Source organism: Leptonychotes weddellii, chromosome 4 (genome assembly GCF_054177405.1).
Source record: "Leptonychotes weddellii isolate Sample4059 chromosome 4, ASM5417740v2, whole genome shotgun sequence".
Taxonomy (NCBI): Eukaryota; Metazoa; Chordata; class Mammalia; order Carnivora; family Phocidae; genus Leptonychotes; species Leptonychotes weddellii.
This window is the reverse complement of record NC_138372.1, coordinates 28,222,860-28,248,663: the sequence shown is the minus strand read 5'-3', so window position 1 is coordinate 28,248,663 and position 25,804 is coordinate 28,222,860. Positions and strand designations below refer to the sequence as shown.

Genomic DNA, 25,804 nt, shown 5'->3' with positions numbered 1-25,804 from the left:
TCCCCCTCCATCTTCCCCCCATCTTCCTGCCTTGATCTGCCTCTGCTGTCTGGGGGAGAGGTACAGGGCATGGACATTTGGCCGTTGTAGAAACAAAAAATTTGGAAGGCTTCACTCGCCTATCTGTCACCACGTTGAACCATGAGGAGCTCAGCTCCATGGAAAAGTTATCTTTTTATTGAGCCTAGCATGGTGGATACACTGGGTGGCCCAGGATGACAGTGCTCAGCACAGATGACATCATTTCCCTTTCCCTTTGGCATGGCAAACATTAATCATCCATCTTGATATTTTTTCCTTCCAAATCTGTATAGAATTTCAAAATGATCTGTATTAGAACTCCATGCCGCCACAGCCAAGAGATCAGAGCTGACATGTGAAGTGAAAACTGTTTGCCATCTTCTGCCATGCTAAGGAGCAATCCACTTCACCCACAGTGGTGCCTCTGTGACCCCAGGCAGCCTGTGGCTGGGCCTAGGGCCTCCCAGCACCTGCTCGTGTCCAGAAGTTGTCAGAAACAGGCTGTCATAATCTGCATCGCCCTGTGAGCCCGAGACAAGGTCCCTGTCCCAGGGGAGTGACAGGCAGTAATCAGGCCGGCCCGGGGTGGGGAGGGTCCTGGAAACTGCCACAGGCCGCTGGAACGTTTGATTTCTGACTCGCTAAGCCCGTAAGTTACCTGCTGGGGCAGACAGAGTCCCGCTGCCCAAACCCTGAAATACTGTGTCGTTCAAAGCAGCTTGGGGACCCGACCCCCGTGTGCCCCAGGATGCGCCCCTCAACAGTCACTCGGCACCCCGAGGAGGGGCCCCGGGACAGCAGGTGGGACAGTGGGTGTGGACGCTGGGGCCCTGCTGCAGGACAGCGGCGCCTCCGCAGGGACCGGGAAGGGACTCTGGAGCGAGCACGGAGGGAGAGACCCTCCCCGGGTACACGGAAGATGGGCCCAGACTGTCTGCAAGGTGGAGAATTCCCCATTAGTGCAGGGATCTGAACTCTGGCGTAGATGTTAGGAGACCGGATTTGTAGATGGCTTCCCTGTCTGGGCCTCATTTTCCATCCATACATGAAGGCAATGAGCTTTTCGGGTCTCCAAAGGGCCTCCTGCCAGGAATCTTTTCTGCCAGCCCTTTTTCACACTGCGCCCAGATCCAGCCTCGGCACCCCAAACTCGGTTGAGGTGGCAGTGACAGGTCAGAGTTGGTATGTAACAGGGAACCTGTTTGCCATTCTAGTCCTCTGACACTTCTGTCTTCCTAACATCGAGGACTGTCTTTTGGGCAAATATAAATTTAACATTAGCCAGTTATTTTAACAGTTTTTAACTTTACCTGGTACCTTTGGTGCCCAGCCAACAGCCTGGCACAATTAGGGTGCACCAGGAATGTCTGTCAAATCATTCCCAAGGCTTATAGACTGGGAGCACACCTCACCTGTCAGGCTGAGCACGGCACGGATGCCGGGAGGCCGTAACCTTCCTTTTGCATGCCCGACACCTGAAAAATAAGCCTTTGCCTGCCTACCTGGCTCAGACTTCAGCAACCTTTGCTATCCACGCAGTCACTGAATGAGATCGCGTAGAAAAAGACCTGAGCAGTGAAACAATTGTGAATGGATACAAGGCCCATGCATTTTATCCCGTTTATTGCATGATATTGCACGCACTTGCTGCATGCGTTGTATTCCCAGTTACCAGTTTGCTGAGCCAAGCACCGCAGCTGCAGGGAGCAGCCCAGATGCCACCGTTTCCCTTTCTCTCGCTCAGGGCATGGCTTGTTTATCTGGTTGCACGGGACCAGAAGGATAAATACGGGCAGCTGGTCAGACCCGACAGCGACCACGAGTCAGTGACTTGCCAGGAAGGGAGGGCATGTGGGAAAGGGCTGATGACAAATGCACGGCAGTCAGCCTTGGTTTGGGCAGTGCGAGTCTGGCCTCAAGGCCAAGCAGCACATTAGTGTTCGCGGTTTTCTAAGGTGGGAAAGTGACCCGTTCTGGAAAAATCCCTAAGAAATAGGAAAGCAGCATAGCAAGAGGGATTTTGAAGTCAAATGGGTTTGAACCTTGGTTTTTCTTCTGTGGAGCAGGATATTGGTTCTTTCCTTCCAAGCTATTACAAAGATCAGATATGGACATTCACATGTAGGACAATGTCTGCCAAATAAACACTTAGCAACAGGTACCTGTTGGCGTTATTACAAAAGAATTTGCTGATCTGCTTAGTCCCTTCCGTGCTTGTCCACTAAACCTCCTCCCAGGAAGTGTTCTGTAGGTGACGGGAGTATTTATTTCAGAGCTGAGCTTTTTCCTGAAAAATCTACACCCTGCAATCCATGGAGGGAGAACGTTGTATTCTCACCTGCTTTCAAGGCCTAAGGAAAGTGCCTGGTTATGGCCAGGGCTGTGAAGCTTTCCCTGTGTTCCCAGAGGCAAGGGGATCCCACCAGCCTGCTGAAGGTACAAAGCTTGACCCACCCTTTTAAAAAATGGGTTTTTCATTTATTACAAAAATAATGCAGTTTTGGAGGAAAAACTGGAAAAATACAACTGAAATCGCCATAGTTGTAGGACTCAGATAAACACACTTAATATTTTGGTGAATTTATTTCTCAGCCTCTATCTTAGGATATACACATATAGATGTTATATATCAGATATTTTTACAAAATTAGGATCATACTTATATAAATTGCTTTGAAATATGCTTTTCCCACTTCATTATGCAGTAAAAATTTTCCTGTTAATAAGTATTTTTTGAAAACATGGCTTTCTAGGTTTTTAACCCCCGAAGCCTGCGAGACTCAGTGTTCACAACTAAAAAGTAGGTCCCCAATGCCTTCCTGGGAGGGTTGCTGCAGGCTGTTGTGACTGGGGCCTAGAGCTCGCAGCGCCTGAATCCGACAGGGGGCTCCAGCAGCCGCAGGCCTGACCTCAGGGCCACAGGCTGAAGGAGTCCGCGCACCGGCAAAACCAGCCCTGTTTGCCGTAACAGAGCAACACGCACATGGACCAGGAGGCCCGAGGCAGGCACTCCGTCCTCGGGCCACAGCAAAGGCCGCATGGCACACGCCGGTCCACTTCCAACAGTGCCGTCTTGGCACGCACCAGAGGTTTGGTGCTGTGATAGCTGAACCAGGCAGCCGGGCCGCTGCTCCCGGGCTCTGGGCTTGGCTTCCTTGGGTCTCCCCAAAGGGTCCAGGCTAATTATAGGGACCATGACCGTGTCTTCCCCCAGGGCCTTGGGCCCCCTGCCTTAGACTGAGGCTAGAGCCCAGTAAACCTCCCAGGACCCCATTAAACTAGGGGGAGGCAGGCCGAGCTTCCTGTCCCAGCTCTGCCATATTCTGGGTGACTCTGCAGCATGTCACCCGGGCCGTGGTTTCCCTCTGTATAGGGTTCTGCTGTGGATACAGTGATAACACCTGTGGACACTCTGGAGAGCACCGGGAGGGGCAGTGAGCCCAGTGGGTGCTACCAGGGAAGAACAGAAAGTAACAAGGTCATTGTCACAGAAGTCAGGCCCCTCTTGGGAGGTGGCCATGCTACACCCTGTATACGCCTCCTTTCCTGGTGACTGACCTGTGATGGCCAGAGTCTGCCCTCAGAGTGGGGGCCTGTGCTTTGAGGGAAGGTCTCTTTTGGGAGCTCCACAGGGTCAAGGGTAACCATGTGGTACATCCTAGCCTCAAGGAGACAGAAACCCTGAGCAGGAGCTCAGCCAAGGGCTGGGAGTCCGCTGGGTACACAGAAGCCAGAGGTAGGGCCAGAATGACATCATCCCTCACAGGAGTGCTCCCAGGGTCACCAGGGCCAGGAGGCATCAGGCCTCTCCTACATCTGGCTTGTCCAGATCTCAAGATGAAAAAGCCCAGCCCGGTGGATTCTGAATGGTCCTGGTAACCCAACCACAGAGAGGTGTCTAGTGGCCATGGGGCTCAGTCCCTGCTCAGGGCCTTCAGCAGGTGAGGGATTCTTGAAAACCACCTGGCTGAGCAGTATGTGCAGAGGGAATGGAGAGAGGAGCCAGCCTGACTTGAGCAGTGGCCGCATTAGAAGGACCAAGCTCAGCACAGGGTGGGACCATGTGTTTCAGCCATCAGCAAACTTGTCCTACAAAGGTTCAAGCAGTCAATATTTTAGGCTCTGAGGCTGTGTTGGTTCATTTTGTGTCAACTTGGCTAGGCCACGATAGCCAGTTTTTGGTCAAACACCAGTCTAGATGCTGCTGAGAAGGTACTTTTCAGATGTGATTAATGTCTAAAGCAGCAGACTGGAAGTAGCGCAGATTACCCTGCACAATGTGGGTGGGCCTCACCCAATCAGTGGAAGGCTGTTAAGACAGAGAAGACTGAGACTGCACGAGGGAGGAGGAATTCTGCCTCCAGACAGCCTTCGGACCCGAACTGCACCATCAACTCTTCCCTGGGTCTCCAGCCTGCTGGTCCTACAGAATTCCGACTTGCCAGCCCCCACAATCACGGAGCCAAGTCCTTAAAATAAATCTTCCTCTATATACATATCTACACCCAGCCTACTGGTTCTGTTTCTCTGGAGAGCCCTAACATAGGGACCACACAGTATCTGTCCCCGCAGAAGCAGCCACAGAGAATATGTAAATGGATGGATGTGGCTGTCTTCCAGTAACTTTTTGCTCAACAGAAAAGCAGCAGGTTGGATTAGGCCCACAGAGCCGGGTGGCCTCCTGCCTCTGGACAAGTAAGCCCAGTACCCGGCACAGAGAGGCGCTCTGAGGTATAAAACAGCGTTTACAGATCCTGTAGACTGGGGGCGCCTGGCTGGCTCAGTCAGCAGAGCATGCGACTCTTGATCTCAGGGTCAGGAGTTCGAGCCCCACACTGGGCGTAGAACTTCCTTAAAAAAAATTCTGGGGGTGGGAGGATGGGTTAGCCTGGTGGTGGGTATTGAGGAGGGCACATTCTGCATGGAGCACTGGGTGTTATGCACAAACAATGAATCATGGAACACTTCATCTAAAACTAATGATGTAATGTATGGGGATTAACATAAGAATAAAAAAAAAATTCTGTAGAACGAATATGAAGAAACAAACAAACGAATCGTTGCGAGTGATAAAGTACCCCCGCTGCCTCAAAGACTAGCCGGCAGGAGTTCTGGAGTGGAAGGCGGCAGAAGACGGACTTCTTTGATATTTTTGATTTCCACTGTCCTGACCGTGGGTTGACAAGGGTACCTGGCTTGAAGATACACCACCTGGCACCTCAGGGAATCCACCCAAGGGAGGAAAGAAAAGCTATGCCCTATCCCTCTGCCAGCCTAATTCAGCAGAGATGCAATCTCGGACAACTCCTAGGAACTAGCTGGACTTGCAGTACAAGAACTCGGGTTTATTTTACCAGAAGCGATGTCCAGGAGCCCCGCTGGTGGGCCCAGGAGAAGCCGTGGCAGCAAAGGCCTGGAAAAGGCCACACACCGTCCGTCCACAATGGGGACCCCTGCGAGCTCCCGGGCCCACGGCCACACCTGGGAGAGAGCCAGAGGGAGCCCGGGCCGAGTCTGCAGAAGAGCTGCTCCAAGCTGACCCCCAAGAAGGGCCACGACACACACCCCTGCTTGCCACAAAGGGGACAGACGCCCTCACGTGCTGGTTCCCAGGCTGACGGCTCCTGGATAGGCAGGGGCAGTGCGGAGACAGCGTGTGCGGACTCACACGTACTCCCCGCAGTCGGCGATGATCACCTTCTGCTTTGGCTTCCCATCCTTGCTGCCCTGGGTCTTTGTGGGGACAGAGGAGGAAGAGGGTGGGAAGTAAGGAGCGGCTCGGGGACACCCTCCCCAGGTGCCCGCCCCCGCCTGAGCAGAAGCAGCCCTCCCCAGGAGCCGCCGCGGCCCCCGTCCAGCTCTCCCACAGGGCTGCGCACCCAGGGCCCGGGCAGCCGCCCACCTCAATTTGCCGCAGGACATCCAGGCCTTCCGTGACCTCCCCAAACACCACGTGCTTGCCGTCCAGCCAGTCCGTCTTGTCACACGTCAGGAAGAACTGGGAGCCGTTGGTGTTTGGGCCGGAGTTGGCCATGGAGAGCAGGCCTGGGGGAAAGAAGGAGCACGTCAGCCCCTCCTGCCGGCTCCCGGCCCCCAGAGGGACATCTGCGCAGGAGACTGAGCCGGGGAGATGCTGCCGGAAGCCGGCCCGGGATGCGGGCCGAGCACTGGCCACTGGCAAGATGGATGCTGTTGGCACCTGCGACAGGAGTGGCTCCAGTGCCAGGCTGGGGCTCGAGGTCTGGCGGAAGGGGGACAGACAGAACAGAAGGCAGGGCAGTCTACACGACTTTTCCTTACCAGGGGGTGAGAGGCATGGATGACAGCTCACACAAGTCAAAGGATGATTTTTTTTTTTTAAAGATCGATACCGCACAGTTTTACGCCACTGGGCTGATCTAGCAGAGGACGCAGCCACGAGGCAGCAGGGCGACAGCTACAGAAGCCACGCTCCTAGGTGGGAGAGAGGGGATGGGGTCCGGGCCACGAGCAGAGGGGCCGGCCGCAGGGAGACAGCTCCTGCCTGTCCTCGGAGGGAAGGCAGAGCGGGCGCGTGGCGGGGGACCCAGGGGACCACGCATCAGCTTGGAGGGCGATGTGGAGGCTTCGGGAGGGAGGGAGCGAGCAACCGTCGTCTCGGACGGGGACAGAGCACGATTAACTGAGGGGCTCTAGTAACGCTGCCAGGCCCCTGAAGAAGTGTAGTCCTAAATTTCAAGATGACCACTCAGCACAGAGCTTTCTCTAGTCGCGGGGGGACTGACCACTCACAGAGGGGTACGTCTGACAGGACGGGGCAGCGGGGCTGAGGGACTCAGCTCACCAAGGCAGGCCCCAGAACCCAAGCTAGACCCCAGGGGGTGTGTGGGGGCAGTGGATGGAAGCCGCTTCCCCGACTCCCGCCAGGCCGCGCGGCCGCTGGGTCACCGGCTGGCTCGCCTGCAGACCCGAGCCCTGTCCCCCCGTACCCGCCACCGCGTCCCATCGGCTCCCACCTGGTCCCGTGTGTTTGAGGATAAAGTTCTCATCGTCGAACTTCTTCCCGTAGATGGACTTGCCCCCCGTGCCGTTGTGGTTCGTGAAATCGCCGCCCTGGCACATGAACTGGGGGATGATGCGGTGGAAGCTACTTCCCTTAAAGCCGAAGCCCTTCTCGTGGGTGCACAGGCATCGGAAATTCTCTGGCATGGAGAAAGGAAAAGGTGCGGAGGTCAGAAAACAAAACAGAGCCGTTCCTCAGGCCGTGGGTATGCTCTGCCTCGCGTGCCACGGGAGACGAGGAAGGGAGCCACCGAAGCCGCGAGCGAGATGCCAGGAGCCGTGGAGCCCCACGGACAGGCCCGACCGAGCTGCTTCGACCACGTGAAGACGGGCTCTGGGATGGGCCGCGCAGTGGGCGTGCGGGCGGGATCGGGATGCAGGGCTGGGAGCTGGTGGGCCGCATCGGGAAAACCGTGAGGCCGTGCAGGGTGGCAGCACCTCTAGCAAATTGGTGGCCATCGGGATGGGCATCCGATACTGGTCAGGACAGTGGTTGCCCACGAGCTACCCCCTCCCGTCACTCCTAGCCCATGTACTCTAATAACACAAAAGTCTTTGAGCAAACAACAAAACAAAAACGACCCCCCCCCCAAAACCAAAAAAACCCAAAACCTCTGTAGCTGGAATCTGATAAACTGTCTTTGTTTAGTGTTTGTATTTTCAATGAAAAATATGCCATGTATTCCAAACCTTTGTGATCCTCACACTGTGAAGGACTAGAGGGACTCTGGTTAAGAAGGAAAACTGAACACCTGCATTCCAGCTCTGCTCCACTCTAAATGGAGGGCAACTGATTTTTTTTTTTTTTTTTTTTTTTTTAAGATTTTATTTATTTATTTGAGACAGAGAGAATGAGAGACAGAGAGCATGAGGGGGAGGAGGGTCAGAGGGAGAAGCAGACTCCCTGCCGAGCAGGGAGCCCGATGCGGGACTCGATCCCGGGACTCCAGGATCATGACCTGAGCCGAAGGCAGTCGCTCAACCAACTGAGCCACCCAGGCGCCCCTGATTTTTTTTTTTTTTGAAGAAAAACCAAACAGGATCTTAGAAGAAAACACAGGGGCAAATCTTCGTGACTCTGGATTTGGTAACAGTTTCTTAAATATGACACCCAAAGCACAGATAACAAAAAAGAAAAAATAAATAACCTCATCAAAACTAAAAACCTTGGGGCGCCTGGGTGGCTCAGTCGTTAAGCGCCTGCCTTCGGCTCAGGTCATGATCCCAGGGTCCTGGGATCGAGCCCCACATCGGGCTCCCTGCTCGGCGGGAAGCCTGCTTCTCCCTCTCCCACTCCCCCTGCTTGTGTTCCCTCTCTCACTGTGTCTCTCTCTGTCAAATAAATAAATAAAATCTTTAAAAAAAAAAAAAAAAACTAAAAACCTTTGGGCATCAGAGGACACTCAACAGACAAGGTAACCCACAGAACAGGAGAAAGTATTTGCCAATTTTATCTGGTGAGAGTTCAATATCCAGAATATTTAATGAACTCCTACAACTCGGTAACAGAAAGACGAACAACCCAGTTGATAAATAGGTAAAGATTTGAACAGACATTTCTCCAAAGATCCACAAATGACCCATAAGCACACGAAATGATGTTCAACACCATTGGTCATTAGGGAAATGCAAATCAAAACCACAATTAGATACCGCTTCATACCCACTAGGATGGCCATCATCAACAGAAAATAATGAGTGTTGGCAGGAATATGAAGAAACTGAGACCCTCATACACTGGAGGTGGGAATGTAATGTGCAGCCACTGTAGAAAAGAGTTTGGCAATTTCTCAAAAAGGTAAACACAGAATTGCCAGGTCAGTACATTTCCACCCCTAGGTATGTACACAAAGAGCTGACAAAAGGCATTAAAACACATATTTGTACACGAATGTCCACAGCAGCATTATTCACAATAGCCAGAAAGTGGAAACAATGCTCGTATCCATCAACAAATGAACGAACAACATGTCACATATCCAGACGATGGGATATTATTCAGCCATAAAAAAGGGATGGAGGGCGCCTGGGTGGCTGAGTTGGTTGGGCGACTGCCTTCGGCTCGGGTCATAATCCTGGAGTCCCGGGATCGAGTCCCACATCGGGCTCCCTGCTAAGCGGGGAGTCTCCTTCTCCCTCTGACCCTCCCCCATCTCATGCTCTCTCTCTCATTCTCTCTCTCAAATGAGTAAATAAAATCTTTAAAAAAAAAAAAAGGGATGGAATCCCAACAGATACTATAACACGGATGAACTTTGAAACATGCTAAGTCAAAAAAGCCAGTTACAAAGGAAAGGCCACATATTGTATGATTCTATTTCTAGGACATGTCTAGAACCGGCAAATCCAGAGATGGGGAGTAGATTAGAGGCCACCAGGGGCGGGAGGGAGACAATGAGGAGTGGGTTAACGGGGTCCGCAGTTCAGTATGGGGTGAACACATTTTGAAGACAGCAGTGATGGTTGTACAGCATTGTGAATGCAATCAATACCACTGAACTATACATTTAAAAATGGTTAAAAAGTGGGGTGCCTGGGTGGCTCAGTCGTTAAGCATCTGCTTTCGGCTCAGGTCATGATCCCAGGGTCCTGGGATCCAGCCCCGCATCGGGCTCCCTGCTCAGTGGGGAGCCTGCTTCTCCCTCTCCCTCTGCCTGCCTCTCTGCCTGCTTGTGCTGTCAAATAAATAAATAAAATCTTAAAAAAAAAAAAAAAAAGGTTAAAAAGGCCAAAAAAAAGAGAGCAAAAGAGAGGGGACACAACAGCAACATAAAAGTTTTGAAAGCTAGAAAACAGACGAATCATACGCGATGTAGCAGACTTGAGAAAGCTGAATCTCGGCAGCTACACCCCGATGCTTACAGCAGCATCATCAACAATAGCCAAATTATGGAAGGAGCCCAGATGTCCAACTGATGCATGGATAAAGAAGATGTGGTATATATATACAATGGACTATCACTCATTCATAGAAAGGGATGAAATCTTGCATTTGCAGTGATGTGGATGGAACTAGAGGGTATTATGCTAAGCGGAATAAGTCAGTCAGAGAAAGACAAATACCACATGATTTCACTCATATGTGGAATTTAAAAAACAAAACAGATGAGCAAAGGGGAAAGAAAAAAAAAAAAAAGGGAAGCAAACCGTAAGTGATGAATCACTAAATTCTACTCCCAAAACTACTATTACACTGTATGTTAACTAACTAGAATTTAAATAAAAACTTGAAACATTTAAGACAAAAAAAAGAAAAGAAAGCTGAATCTTAAGCTGGTAGAGCTGAGAAGAAACTCACTTTATGTTGCATAAATGCCAAAAGCTCAGGTAAAAGGTGAAGGTAGTTCTAAAAACAGTAAAGTTGGTTGAAAGCCTATTTAAGAAAATAGCCAACCCCCAGATCCTCCCCTGACCCCCACGGGCAGCCGGCTGGAGGTCTGCTCTCTGGTAGGTTAAAGCAGAGGTCTCTGGACTGGGATATACTAGACATAGCCAGGGGCTGAGGTACCGTAATGACAAACAGATTAAGTGAAAGTTTATATACTGCCCCCATCTCCCGCCGCCGCCACGATGGCTAATACCTGGATGCAGAGTCTCCAGCAGGAGGCTAGACTCTTCTCGGGGGACTCCAAGCTGTCCAAGAGAAGGGAAGTCAGGGAAACGGACATCTGGGGTCTGACAGAGAAAGACCCCAACTGAATCACCGTGGAAGCCACAGCCAGCAAGCCTTACCATGGCTTAGGTGAGGAAGGCATCTAATGTGAAAAGCAAAGACCAAAACAAACAGACCAAACACAAAGCAAAACATAATTAACTCAGGAAAAAGTGATTTGAGACATAAACTATAGGAAGAAAAAACTTTAGTAATGTCCTCGGAAAGATGAAATGGTATTACCTCTGGGAAATAAGCACAGAGTGTTATAGAAAAAGAACACTTAGGAAGGTTCCAGAAAGAAGAGAGAAATCAGAGGGGACAAAAGTGAAGAAATAATTGAAAGAAATTTTCCCAACCAGAGGATAAAACACTGTCCTGTGGGTGTGGTACACAGAGTAATGGCCCCCTAAAGATGTCCTTGCCATTGCAGATGTGATTAGGGTTATGGATTGACCTCGAGATGGGGAAAGCAGCCCCAATTATCCAGATGGGCCTAATATAATCATGAGCCTGTGACAGAATTTTTCCCAGCTAAGGTTAGAAAGAGAGATTCAAAATGTGGGAGGGACTGGATCCACCACTGTTGGCTCTGAAGGTGGAGGAAAAGGGGGGCTGCGAGCCTCCAGAAGCTGGGGATAGCCCTCAGCTGACAGCAGCAGGGAAATGGGGTACCTCAGTCCTACAGATACAGGGAACTGAATTCTGCTGACAACGTGAGTATCCCTGGAAACATCCTCCCCTAGAGCTTCCAGCAGGGAAGGCAGTGACCCGGCCACCATCTTCATTGTAGCCTACAGGACTTCTGGCCTACAGAATGGGAGATAATAAATTTGTGTTGTCATAAGACACTAAGTTTGTGGTAATCTGTGACAACAGCAAGAGAAAATGAATACAGCGAGGCCCACTGAATATCCATATCATGTAAGGTCTGTCCAAAGGCATATGGTTTCAGGACACAGGACAGATACCCTGCAAGCCTCTATCTAGGGAGGGCTGGGAATAGCTCTTAAACATCTGGCTAATGTAACTGAGTAAATGAACTTTAATTTTATTTAATTTAAATTTCAATAGTCACATATGGTGAGTGGCTACTATACTGGACAGCTCAGGACTAGACAGAAAAGAAGTTTTATATAAAGGATCAAGAATCAGAATGACATTAGACTTCTCTAGAATTCTATACCCTAACTATCCATCAAGTGGGAAGGTACATATATTTAGTCTTCACTCTCAAAAAACTTACTTCCCAAGTTCTTTGCTGCAGAAGCTACAGAAGGATGTCTTCTACTAAAATGAGGGAAAGCACCAAAAAAGAAGACAACAGAGAGTCCAACCTAAGAGGCGAACACAAGAGACCCTACCACACTTGCTGTGCAGTGAGCCTGAAAAGCCGTGGTCCAGGCTGGAGAGAGTCAGAGGCTCCAAAGAGGAACTTCTACAGGAGAGGGAAACTGACAGAATATCTGGGGTGTGTGAACATGATGAAAGATTTACACAGGCAGCAGAATTAGGGGGAGCATCAGGAATAAATGCACAGAAGACTAAGCTTGTATGAAAACAAGACAATTACGAATCCCAGGAAAGCAAAATGCTGTGTGTGAAAGGAGGTTACCCTAGTATGATGCTTACGTAGTCAGAATAACCTATGGCCTAAGCAAACTTATGGTAACTCTATGAGTAAGATGAAGGGGCAGCGAAAGGGATTTAAAAAGCTGACTCCTTATCTCCTAAAGTGGGAAGCCAACAGATGTCTAAAACAAAAAAACCAGGAAATAACAACATAAATCTCTTATCTACCAAAAGGGAGATAAAAACCGAAAGAACCAGCTGAGAGTTGAAACTGGCTGCCTCCGAGGAGCGCCGTGGGGCGCCAAGGCCAGGGGCCAGTACTGGGGGCTAAGGGGCTGCTGTTTTTCAAAACAAGCTTTGTGAAATTAACTTTGTAAACTATATGCCTACATAATAAAATTTAGGTTAAAAAAAAAGAAAAGAATGAGAAGTCAATATTTACACTAGACAGACTCAAGAAACTGTTAGTTAACAGCAGTTACTTCTGGAGAGTAAAACTGGACGTGGAGGCGGGAACATGGATGTTTTCTACTTACTGCCTTCAGTATTGTTCGAATATGTGTGTACAGTTTTTTTGGGTTTTGTTTGTTTAACCACGAATACGTGTTTACTTACATTAAAAAAACAAACAAACAAACACCCTCTTATTATTAAAAAATAGCAAAGCAGCACCTATAAAGCTTCAAAAGTGCCTGGTCGGACTCAATCTGTTACTAGATCCCAGGATCTGAGATGCCTCAAATCCACTCAGGTCAGCGGTTGTCACGAGCACAGGAGCGGAGGCAGTGAGAACTGGGGAAGGCCCACCGCTCAGCCCCCCGCACCCCTCCCCGGCAGCCCCGGCATCTGGCCCACAGCCCGCTCACCTGCTGTCATGGGAACAACGTCAGAACGCAGCAACATCCGGATGCGGCCGGCCGGCTTGTTCCCGATCTTGATGTCCATGTACACCTGAGGATTCGACCGGGCCTTTTTTGCCGTGGGCTCTCCCTGGGCGCAGAAGAAATGTCAGGTTGGGGAGCACTAGACTCCGCAAGTCGGAGAGCGGGTATTCTGCATACACACCAAGAACCCAAGGGCAGCGAGCTGGCCGCAGCAAGGTGCCGCCAGCCGGAGCCCCAGGGCCGGGACCCCGAGCACCGGCTAAATAACTGCCCCCCTCCCCACCGACCCCACAGGCTCGGGACCGCGTCCCACTTGCCCTCAGACGCCAGCTCGCTGCACCCTGGCCTGTGGTCCCAGAACCCCAGCTCCCTGGCCCGCAGTGCGCGCCTCTCCGCACCCGCAAAGCCACCTCACGCCAGCCAGACGGACAGCACATCCTCCTCTACGCTTGGCCCTGCGCACCCCCAGGCTGGCTACAAGGGAAGCCAGGAGGGCAGCCCTCTGGCATGCTCAGAAGGCAGTGGGGGAAGGGGGGCCCTGTTTTCTACCCCGAGGAGACATCTGCAGGCATCACATGTGTTCCAAAGAGAAAAGTCAAATGTTCACAACTGGTCTGGGGTTCAGTTTAGCCGACGTGTGCGCAGGCCCAGCGCTGGAGGACCCGCTGGCTGTCATCTGCCACCAGCCTCAGCAACCACGCACAGAGTGCCTGCCACGGGCAGGGGGCTGCTCTCCCCGTTGACATATGTAGCTCATCAACTCTTTACAACCATCCTGAGCATGAAGCCGTACCACTATTTATCTGCATTTTATTTTTTTAAAGATTTTATTTATTTATTTGACAGAGACACAGCGAGAGAGGGAACACAAGCAGGGGGAGTGGGAGAGGGAGAAGCAGGCTTCCCGGGGAGCAGGGAGCCCGATGCGGGGCTCGGTCCCAGAACCCTGGGATCATGACCTGAGCCGAAGGCAGACGCTTAACGACTGAGCCACCCAGGCGTCCCTTATCCGCATTTTATAAGTGGGGCAATGGAGGTACAGTGAAGTGCACTCACTTGTCCAAACAAGAGGGCGGTAAGGGGTGAAGCTGGAATTTAAACCTAAATCATCCCACCCCACCCCCGAGCCCATGCTCTTAACCACATTCCTCCACCACACTTTTTAGTTAATAAGATGCTGAATACAAGGCCCCTAACCTCACAGAATCCCTGCCTAGAAAGGGACAGGCAATAAACACTTGAGCAGCCTGCACAAAAGCAAGGACGGATAGGGAAACAGACTGGGTTTCTAGAGGGTGGAAGTGAGACGGCCAGGTGTGGGGACAGGAGCTGGGGAGCACCCCCCCAATTTTATCCCTTGGAATGGGTGATGGGAGCCACTGAAAAGTTCTCAGCAGGGCGCCTGGGTGGCTCAGTTGGTTAAGCGACTGCCTTCGGCTCAGGTCATGATCCTGGAGTCCCGGGATCGAGTCCCACATCGGGCTCCCTGCTGAGCAGGGAGTCTGCTTCTCCCTCTGACCCTCCCCCCTCTAATGTGCTCTCTCTCAAATAAATTAAAAAAAAAAAAAATCTTTAAGAAAAGTTCTCAGCAGGAGTCAGGGCATCAGTCTGTGCCTTCAGCAGATCATTCCTAGCTGGCCTGATTTAAGGACTAGAGAGCAGTGCACCAGAGACTAGTTAGGAAGCTTCGGCAAGTATGTGCAGAAGAGGTTGCTGGGGGCAGTGGGACAAACGGGGGAGGGAGACTCAGGAAGGTTTGAGAGGAAAACTCAGCAGCATGTGATGTGCTGGCTGTTTTACAGAAGGCATCTCTGTGAAGGCCATGTGTGCGCTCTGCTTTGCAACCAAATTTCTGGCTTGAGTCAGTGTGTGTGCGGATTGGTGGTGGCAAATCAACAAGACGAAGAACAAGATTAGAGAGAGGAGGGCACCCATTCTGGGCAACTCGAAGCTGCCTGTGACACTTGCGGCCGAAATGTGCGCAGCCTGACCCTAGGAACAGAGGCCAGGAGAGGCTGCAAAAAACCCGTGACTGCTAGTGTTTCAGCCAAGAGGAGAAGGGGAGAGGGAGAGGGATGCCCTGAGCCAAGAAAGAAATCCAGAGAACAACACTCACAGGGAGGGGTGGGAAAGCCCAAGGAGCCAGCCAGAGAGGGATGCCCAGAGTCAGGAGAGAGTTGCCAGCAGGCTGCTCCTGGCGAGGAAGAGCCTCGAACCTGTGTGCAGACTGAGGGAAGGTGCCACCACCCTGGCCCGCCTCCCCTGCATCGGGGCGGGGACAGGGAGACCATGAGCCTGTGCAAAGCGCTCCAGTGAAGGAGGGACTGGGCAGGAGGGATGAAGAGGAGCACCCACTCGCCTCCCTCACCTCAGGCAATCCCAACCCAGGACTGGGCAGAACTGGGCAGAGTGGAACAGCTCATTACACAGAGCACAAAGGTGAGAGATAGACCCAGAGCTTCTCTTTCACTCACTCAATACCACCTTTACCACAATACTAAGACTTTGGTTTTCATTCTCTCTGCTTCTGCATATGTACTTGCAAATTTCCACAAAAACATAACATGAAAAAAAAAAAAAAAAAACTCCTGTGGAAAGTGCCAGCCCCTCGAGGGGAAGCGCATGCCTTCGATCTCACCTCCTGGGTTTCTACTTTGGGAGGCTCTGACCCTTCTTCCTCTTTATTCTCTTCAAGAGTCTTCCCAGAAAACTTCTTCAGCCAGTCATCATCTGACCAAACTGAAAGGAAAAGAATCGAACAAATGCTAAGAAATGCAAGCTTCTCGGCCAACTGCTTGCTAGCTGCTTTGGTCAGCAAAGTGGAACACACTCCGTGGCCCTCTGAGCCAGAGGCTTCGCTGAGGGAACTCCCAAGTATAATGTTTCCACTGGGAATGTCAGTCCTGATGTCCAGCTCTTACAAGGCTAAGTAAAAAAACTGCGCCAAGACGGAAGGTGTTGCCTTGCCAGTTCCAGCCCTGGACGGGAGCATCTCAGGAACCAATGCTGAGGAAACTGGGAAAGAGAAGCGAGCAGGCAGGGTTTCTCTCATAATGCAAACAATTTCTCTGAGAAGCTCAAACTCTTTTTCATTCCCTACAATGGTGGCTCATGCCCTCTGCCAACATGAATCATTCTCTACTCCTCTGCATCCATAGCGGCGATCAGCACCTTTTCCAAGTAAATTGGGATAAAAATGCAGCAACTAAGGCCACACTGGAGGACATAACAGGGAACCTGTGGTTGCCCCCACTCACCTGGCCTGGACGAGCCCTCCTTAATCCTCATTGGTTTTGCCAAATTGACACGAATTGTCCGTCCAAAGAGCTCAGATTCATTCTGTAAAGATTGAACACCCAGCTGCTTTAACTCTGTCAGGTTAAGAGAGTCAGACAGCTTTGCGTTTGGTTTTGATACATCCGAGACACGCTCATGATTTGTTCTCCCTTAACCCGTGAGCCCCTAACAGCAAGCTCTGTGCCCGCCACACAGCAGCCCACGGGTTGCAGGCAATCTCCCCCCACCACACACCTCCTTTCTTTCATACTAGCAAAAACCTGTGCTCCTGAAAGTGACTCCAGGTCCAGAGTGCCCTGGGATTACAAGGATACAAGCAGTTTCCAAGTACTTGAGTTCACCTTCAAAAGTCAAGATCTGCTTTAAAATGGTGAGAAATGATCTCTGGGGGCTGAAGATGTTCAGGTAACAGAACAGGAATAAAGAACTTTATCCTCCAAAGATAATTGGTACCAGGAACGGTCACTTCACATAAATCCATTTAGAGCAGTGAAGAAAACGTCACAGTAAAAAGTGAAGGAAAAAAAAAAAAAGGAATGGGACTTTACTGTGATGAAACTAAAAATAAGGGAAGTAAATTTATTATAAATTTCAGGTTTACGTACTAATTTGTAGAGCAAAGATGTAACAGGTGCTGGTTAATGTGCAGTGTTTTTTCCAACAAAATTCTATCAATAGTATGATATGACATCACTGCACTTCCTATCTGATGTGAAAATCACAAAGATCTCAAAGAGGACACAAATACTCCAGCGTTTCATCATTACTCCCAAAGACCTCTCCAGGATATTTAAATCACTGGCATCAGTAGCATACCCTGCCACTATCCTTACTGGAAATTTCTCCTCACTTGTAATTGCTCTGAGGCTTCAGGATATTCTGCCCCTTCTGCAAAATATGCTATTTCACTGTGCAATCAATTTACATAGTGTTTGCAATTTATTATCCTAGACATGGGGCAGCCAGTGAGAGACTGGCCTATAACAAGGGTTCGAATGTATATCACCGTTAAACGGGGAAGGACGTTCGAGTAAGGACCAGTCTTAAAAGTGATCGATTCACAGTGAATCTTTTCACACGCTGACAGCTTTTGCTTCCCCGTGCAACCTTGTAACTTGGCAGTTCGGCAAACCAACAGATGCACAAGGACCCTCCGTACCACCCAAAAGCAACTTCGGTAAGAATGAAGAGTCTCAGCCATACCATGTTGTCAATAGCTGCTGCGGCATCCTGCCGAGAAAAGACAAGGTCAAGTTTAGCTTCTTGTGGTGTCTAAACATATACTCAGCAACAGAAAAACAAAGTAAAACAAAACAAAAGAGGAAAAAGTCACATCTATACCTCTTGCCAAGGCTGTATGTGTCTCTAACAAAGAATGCTTCCTGGCTGAGTTCAGAGCTGGTGGTGCAGCAATCTGCCATCTCCAGGAAGGCATAAGAAATATTCACCAGCGCTGCCAGGCAAGAAGCCTCAGCGAGCAGAGCTACAGGAGCTCGGCAGAGTAAGAGGGGCACGTCTATGCTTTTGACAGTCTAGAATTTGATTAACTGAGGGAAGTTTTCCATCAAGCAGCACGTCCTGTCTCTATGGAAGCATCAGCAAGAGGCCTAGAAACCTAACCAAATGGAGTCCAGCTGCCTTTGTAACCAGTAACAACACTCAGATAAGCCAAAGACTAAACACAGGTCACAAAGAATTTTCTCACCTCTGCCAACTCAAATTCAACAAAAGCAAATCCTCGGTGCTTTTCTGAAAAAAAGGGGAAAACAAAAACAAGTAATTACCATGGGGGGCGACAGGAAGAAACATGGTCACAAGGAAAGTGAAGTCAATCACATACCATATCCTGACACTAGAAATTCTACTCAATCACTATTTTGTAAGAAGCAATCTCCTTCTTCAATTCTTCCCAGTTTTTAAACAACATTTCAAGCAATATTGAATTTTGTCTTTTAGAAAACATAGCTAAATAATGAACTATACTTTTGATCTTTCAGGCAGTCAGTTCTTCTACCAAAGCCAAATTAAAACCTTAACCTCTGCATACAAGGCAAGTTATTTAACTTCTCAATTATTGATCCCACATTCTGAGCATCAGCTATGCATAAAGCACGAATCCTAAAACATGAATTAGGATGCTCACTCTTTATCCTCAGAAAAATGCTGATCTAACTAGAAAGGCCAAGCACAACAGTGTTCATTTAATGAAACCAACTAACTTTAGAGAGCAAACATAACCTTACAGGCGTACCTCATTTTACTGCACTTTGCTTTCCTGCACCTCATAGATCTCACAGTTTTTTACAAACTGAAGGGAGCCCTGCATCAAGCAACTCTAATGGCACCAGTTTTCCAACAGCATTTGCTCACTTTATGTTTTGTGTCACATTTGGGTAATTCTCACAGTATTTCAAACTTTTTCATTACTATTATATTTGTTATGGTGATCTGTGATCAGTGTTTACAACTCGCTGAAAGCTCATAGAATGGTTAGCATTTTTTAGTAATAAAGCATTTTTTTTTTTTAAGATTTTATTTATTTATTTGAGAGAGAGAGAGAAAGAGCATGAGGGGGGGAGGGTCAGAGGGAGAAGCAGACTCCCCGCCGAGCAGGGAGCCCGATGTGGGACTCGATCCCGGGACTCCAGGATCATGACCTGAGCCGAAGGCAGTCGCTTAACCAACTGAGCCACCCAGGCGCCCAGTAATAAAGCATTTTTTAAAAGATTTTATTTATTTGAGAGAGTGTACGTACAAGCGGGGGTAGGGCAGAGGGAGAGGGAGAAGCAGACTCCCTACTGAGCTGGAAGCCCAACTCGGGGCTCAATTCTAGGACCCTGAGATCATGACCTGGGACAAAGGCAGATGCTTAACCAACTGAGCCACCCAGGCGCCCCAGCAATATAGTATTTTTTTTAAAGATTTTATTTATTTGACAGAGCAAGAGAACATAAGCAGGGGAGCGGGAGAGGGAGAAGCAGACTCCCCGCTGAGCAGGGAGCCCAATGCGGGGCTCAATCCCAGGACCCTGGGATCATGACCTGAGCTGAAGACAGGTAACCAACTGAGCCACCCAGGCGCCCCTAAAGTATTTTATTTTTTAAAGATTTTATTTATTTGACAGAGAGAGAGACACAGCGAGAGAGGGAACAGAAGCAGGGGGAGTGGGAGAGGGAGAAGCAGGCTTCCCACCAAGTAGGGAGCCCAATGTGGGGCTCAATCCCAGGATTCTGGGATCATGACCTGAGCTGAAGGCAGACGCTTAACGACTGAGTCACCCAGGTGCCCCGCCCCTAAAGTATTTTTAAATTAAGGTTGTACATTATTTTTTTTAGACATAATGCTATTACACACCTAATAGACTGCAATATAGTTACCTAACTTCTATTTGCACTAAGAAACCAAAAATTTCATTTGACTTGTTTTATTGCGATATTCGTTTGGTTGTGGTGGTCTGGAGCCAAACCTGCAGTATCTCCAAAGTATGTCCATATTGTTTTTTTACAAATAAAGATGCCTGGCCCAGAGAGTTTAAAGACCTTACTAATAATCAGGCAGGGTCAATGACAGATTTAGGCCTAAAACTCCAATCTTAAAAATGACAACTAACTGGGGCACCTGGATGGCTCAGTCGGTTAATTGCCCAACTCGTGATTTTGGCTCAGGTCATGATCTCATGGGTAGTGAGATCAGGCCCTGAGTGGGGCTCCTCCCTCAGCAGGGAGTCTGCTTGAGATTCTCCTTCTGACCCTCCCCCCACTCCTGTGCTCGGCGCTCTAAAATTAATAAATAAATCTTAAAAAAAAAATGACAACAAAGGCAAAATAGAAAAACTGCACTGTACCTGTGATACCAATTGAAGGAAATCTCCCCCAGGAGAGCAGAGGCCAAAGCCCCTTGGTTGGGGCTGAGCTTCCCTGCTGCCCTGATTAACATTACAGCTGCCAAGAAAGGAGCAGGGGCAGTGGGGTGCCCAGCAGGTAGTTTGAAACAACAGTCAGATCTCCATGTAGCTCAAAACCTATCTTCCTACTGGGCTATTGAAAATTTGGTATATCACACTCAACAGATGGGACCCTCTGCAAAGTTTTGTTGCACATAACCACAAGCCTCAGAACATTCCTTCTGCATCAAGATCACTGTCCTGCCCTCACGATGCACCCTCTTGAACTTTCCTACATATCAACCATATTTACAATGTATATTTAGAATTTTTTCAAATTCTTTTCCTCTTAGGATTCCGAACATGACATGAAAAAGACTCACCTGTTTCATAATCCAGAGGAATCTGAATATCTGTGATGTCTCCAAAAGGGATAAAGGCAGCATGAAGAACTTTGTCGTCCACCTCCTCTGCCAACCCACCTGCAAAGATGCCAAGTGCCTTCTACCACTGTCCTCCATTCTCTTAAGAAGTCCCTGCAGCCCAGTTAGCATGTGATAGCCAAGGAGAGGGGCTGTTCCATCCAGTCCTTTGGGTACATAAGCGCGTTCTCATGTGCTCCGTCCCCCATAATTAAGAAACACACCTCTTCACCCTTCTTGCAGACGCTCATCCTAGCGCCAGCGTTACTTTAATAGCTTCTTAAACTGGCCTCCCTCTCCTCCACACAGCCAACTAGAGCGATCCTGGGAACATGCAGATTTTAACCCATCAGTTTAAAGGAGTTTAAACTTGCTTAAACCCCCTCAAAGACTTCCCACTGTCCTCAGGATAAAGTACAAACTCCCTAGCAGCGTATACAAGGCTCTTTATAACCTGGGCCCTGCCAATCATTTCAACCTCTTTCCTTTGCTTCCTCAATTCTCTGGGTTTCCCGCAAGATGACCCCTTTGCTCCATGTGTAAGGCTGTTTCACACCTTCGGGTTTTTGCTCTTGCTGCTCCCTTTCAGTAAACACAACTGCCCCCACTTTGGCTACAAAGCGCTCATCAAACTTCGCTATGGGGGTTATTCTCACTTCTACCGGGTTAGTCTGGGAACTCCCTCCTTTAAAGGGGCAGGGGCCAGGCAGAGCCACCGCTGCAGTCAGGGTCTGTAAAATGAAAGAGCGCGAAGATCTGGAGCCTCCTAATATTCCTCTACCAATCCTCCCGGCCCAGCAGGCGAAGGGGTTCCCGTTAAAGCTCAGCCGGCTTGGAAGGGAGCCGGAAAGACCTCTACGTCTGGAGCTAACTCCCCGAAGCAAAGCAATACCGCTATCGATCCGGCCTATACAAAGGCTCGCCACCCTCCGCGACCGTAGACGCGTTCCTGCCCCACGTCGAGACCCACTCCGGGTCGGCCAGCCCCGATTCCGCCTAGTTCCGCGCTTGCTTACCCACGTACAGCACACGCTTGGTAGTGGCCATCTTGCTCCCGCGCTCACCCGCCGGAAGCCGGTGGTCAGCCCGCCCCCTTCCCTCGGCCCCGCCCCTCCGGCCCCGCCCCCGCGCCTAGGGGCTCGCAGACCCCGCCCCCGGCTGTCAGTCAGCATCGGCGGCGGGGGTAGGTGCGGCGCGGTGAGTGAGCTGCGGCGCGGGGACCTGGTAGGTGCCCGCTGCTGTGGAAACCGGCCTGGGCCGAAAACGCCGGCTCCGCGACTAATAAACCGTCTGTAAACTACGGGCCACCCCGCCCCCACCCTCGTGCCATTGGACAACCTGGCAGCTACAGATGGTTTTTACATTTTTAAATAGATGCGGAGAATTTTTTTTAACAAGAATATCTTGTCACACGTGAAAATTTATGAAATCCAATTTTCAGTGTTTATAAAGTTTTATTGGAACACAGTCATGCTCATCTCTTTTAGTATTGTCTGTGGCTGCTTTCACACTACATCATCAGGAGACCTACCTGAAATACCTACCACCTGACTCTTTAGGAAAAAAGTTAGCAACTCTTGGAATAAACCAATACATAAATCACAGATGGCCATTTGTGGTAGAAGATAATGGGGGCCACCTATTTTTCATAGAGCTGTGGGTTAAGAAAGGATTGGGTGGAATCCTGGAGACCAGGTTAATGCAGTTGACTAGGAAAGAGTTGGTGGCTTTTTCCCTTCAATCCACCCTCCAGCTTTTTCCTAGGGTGATCTTTCTTCAAAATAAACCTAAATTCTCCAGAGCTCCCTGCTTAAACACTGATGAATGCTGATAACAGGGCTCCTAGAGCCCTTGACAAGGGGCCATGGCTGTGTCAAGTCAACCCCAACCTCCATATTAACTCTGGCCCTTACCACATGCCCTTTTCTCTCACCTCTGCCTCTGCTCATCTAGTTCTCTCCTTCCTCCATCAGGAGTTACCCGCCAGTCCTTGTCAGAGGTCCTAGTTAAGCTTCACTCACCCCCACCTCTGCAGACAGAGGCCACAACCCCCAAACCCAGCAACCAACAGGAAAACACACCCTGTAACTGTAGTCAGGTGTATTTGTCTGTCCCACTTTGACACCAAGGCCTGTGCCTAGTGTGTTCCCAGAGCCAAGCAGTAACTGACCTCACCAACCTCAGGCCAAACTAAGGAGATGCTCATAGAAATAAGGCTCTGAGATCTGATTATGGTATCTCCTTGGGTCCCTGGCACGATTCCAGACCAACAAGGTCACTCTCAAGGAGAATCTGACCAGGTATCCTTTAAAGTGGGTGTGGCATAGTGAAAAAAAAATATATATTTGATTTTGTCTCTAGTACCTGGCACAGTTACTCCTGAGCCCCTGCGCCTCAGCCACATAACAAATTGAGAAGTGTGTATTCCTGAAAACCTGGTGAACTTCAGGTAAGAACAGTGAGACTCTGCGGTGTTTTGCCTGGGGTTGCTCTCATGTCTTCCTTCTTCCCCTCCAGTTCAAGGAGCCTTAAGGCCATTGAGGCTCCAGTGGAGTGAGCCATGGGAGAGCAGTGAGAGGTGAGGCCAGAAAGACCACTGGGAGATCCGATCATGTAAGGCTTTGCAGGTGATTGTAAGAACTTTGACTTTTATTCTGAATTCAATGGGAAGACACCCCAGGTTTGCCCAGAGGAGTGACAAGACCTGATGTGCTTTAGTGGAACCATTCTGGCTTCTGTGGGGAGAGAGTGAGGTCAGTTAGCAAGATATTACAAAAATTCAGTTGAGAGATGGTGATGTGGACTGGGGGGAATAGCAGTGGAGGTGGTGAAAAGTAGTGGGTGGGATTCTGGATATATTTTGAAAGTAGAGGGCAAAGAATGGGAGAGAGAGGTCATGCTATATGTTTGTTTGTTTTATACACTGCTGTGTTTTACTTTAGGAGTTTTGCAAATATTTTAACAAGTTTGGGCTAAATTTTCTTTTCTCATACTAGCATCCCAGATTTGTTTGTCTTCCATTAATAGGCTCACAGTCTTTATCTGCAATTCTAAAGTTCAAAAAGTTCTGAGAACTAACAACAGGTGTTTTTTTTAGGGAGAGTACTTTTTCAGCGAGCTCCTTTGACAGCGAAACCTGATCTGATTTGAGGTGAGCCTATTTATAGTTTTTATTTATCCCACTTCCTATGCTATGCTGCAAAGATATTAACATGTTTGATTGTCGGAACTGGTCCAGACTTTTCTGGAGGTGTTATACACAACTTATATACTACATTATCTTCCTGAACTCCCAAACCCCAAGGAATTTAAGTTAAAAGATTGCAGACTCAGTTTAGCCTTATAAAATGAATTCGCCAGCTTTCTTCTCTCTCTCTCTCTCTTTCTTTCTGTTGTTATTTGAAGTCGTTTGTATAAGAGAGGGGACAATTTCTTTCTTTGACGTGGGGGACCCTCATTTGTAAAGCTCTCTGGGTTTCATGTGCTGTTGTTATTGTTTGATGGCGGGTAACTTACTTTTCATGCGAATCCCTTCTCTGGTGCCACGGTGCACAGCAGTACCCAGCTCAGCTGGGCCTTGCTGATTCCGTTTGAAAAAGCCTGAACTTGCAATTCAAAGACATCAGAGACACTACAGGCCAGTGGTTATTGGGCCATTTGATTTGCAGAAACTACCGGCTTTTTTGCTGAACAGTTTGGGAAGAAAGGGGTTCTTTGGAATTGTATTTTGCTTTAATTATAGAGTGCAAATTTTAATCTTACCTCTAGGGGGCAGTCATGGACCACAAAATGGTATGCTTTAAAAAAAATGATATAAAATAGATTAAACCGAGTGCCCTTTTAGGTATGTATGTATTGTTTTTCCCACTTTACAGATGAGGAAACCGAGCCTTTAGGATAGCTAAGTAACTTAATTAGTTCATGGAAGTTGTAGGTGGCATAAGGTAAATCTGGATTTTAGCCTAGATCTATTGAGCACTGTAGTCCATGCTCTTAACAATACTAAATTCTTGGTCTCTCTCTCTCTCTCACCCCTTTCCCTTAGAAACAGTGTAACAAAGTGATTAAATATACCAACTCTGAATCAACCTGCCTGACCAGGAAGGCTTGGCCCATATGAGCACCTGTAGGGAAACATGGCCTCAGGAAACCAATTCCCATGAAAAATAAGCCACCTACCGTACCTACCAATGTCTGGCTCTATCACTGACCCGCTGTGGGACCAAGGGGGGCTACTTAACTGCTCTGTGGCTCAAGTTCCTCATGGTAAAAATGAGATGATAAGGAAATATATGCTGAATCTTGAGTATCTACAGATAGGCTTACCTACTGCCTGACTCTGAGCCTATATTGCTAATAAAATGCAAGAAAGCATTGGTCGGGGCTCAAAACAACTGCTTCTTGGAGAACGAATCAGAATCAGCAAAAAGAAGACCCTGGTGATGAACTTTTCCCACTTGTGATCTGTGCCTCAACTGAACTATTTCGACTCACCCTAATGACTTTTGGGGTCGATAAAGTTCCAAAAAGTCACAAATGGAATTGGGGCTCAGATCCATTACAAACTGAACAATCCTGTGCTGACAAGCTAAAGACTTGTTTAAACCAACAAACTCCCCCTCCTACTGAAACCGGGGCTGTCGCCCTTAGAAGCTCACCCTTGCCATTGGACAGAGTCAGTTTTCACAGGGCCTGTTCAGCCCTTGTACATTACCTACCCCAAAGGAAACCTTTCCTGCATCCCGAGTTGTTTGCTAACACTTAATCTGAAGATGCAATCTCACATGGCCTAACTTCTCTACTGGATCAAGTTTCCCTGCTTTACCTGGCAATGCATTCAATTTAATGCTCACTACATATCAGTATTTATTTTTCCTTTTATTAGGGATAACAGTTCTTATCTGATCAGATTACTTTGATGATGAAATGAGCAAAGGCCTGTAGGGCACTTAGAACAAAGCCTGAGGTGGTAAGACTCAGTGTTATTGCCATTAGTTCAACAAATATTTTTTTCAGTGCTACGATGTCACAC

The 25,804-nt window shown here is 48.9% G+C and overlaps 1 protein-coding gene and 1 long non-coding RNA gene across 2 annotated transcripts in view; both read right to left on the bottom strand.

The window, feature by feature from the left end:
* LOC145721245 (uncharacterized) overlaps nucleotides 1-25,804 on the bottom strand; it is a 210,988-nt gene that overhangs the window by 159,838 nt on the left and 25,346 nt on the right. The gene's annotated exons all lie outside the window — the stretch shown is intronic.
* Nucleotides 5,346-21,865, bottom strand: PPIE (peptidylprolyl isomerase E). Its single transcript, XM_081818179.1, has 10 exons — nucleotides 21,789-21,865; nucleotides 20,734-20,832; nucleotides 18,173-18,216; nucleotides 17,671-17,697; nucleotides 16,428-16,509; nucleotides 15,809-15,909; nucleotides 13,153-13,276; nucleotides 7,017-7,202; nucleotides 5,924-6,066; nucleotides 5,346-5,754 (listed from the first exon to the last, which is right to left on the bottom strand). The coding sequence occupies exons 1-10, from the start codon at nucleotides 21,817-21,819 to the stop codon at nucleotides 5,686-5,688; spliced, it is 906 nt and encodes a 301-aa protein (XP_081674305.1). The 5' UTR covers nucleotides 21,820-21,865; the 3' UTR covers nucleotides 5,346-5,685.

What these genes read in the sequence shown, in the direction of transcription:
- PPIE (XM_081818179.1), bottom strand. Translation starts at nt 21,819, where the DNA reads ATGGCCACTACCAAGCGTGTGCTGTACGTGG. An exon ending in CAAGCGTGTGCTGTACGTGG is followed by an intron (nt 20,833 to 21,788) that starts GTAAGCAAGCGC and finishes GCATCTTTGCAG; the next exon opens with GTGGGTTGGCAGAGGAGGTG. An exon ending in ATGTCCTGCGGCAAATTGAG is followed by an intron (nt 5,755 to 5,923) that starts GTGGGCGGCTGC and finishes GTCCCCACAAAG; the next exon opens with ACCCAGGGCAGCAAGGATGG.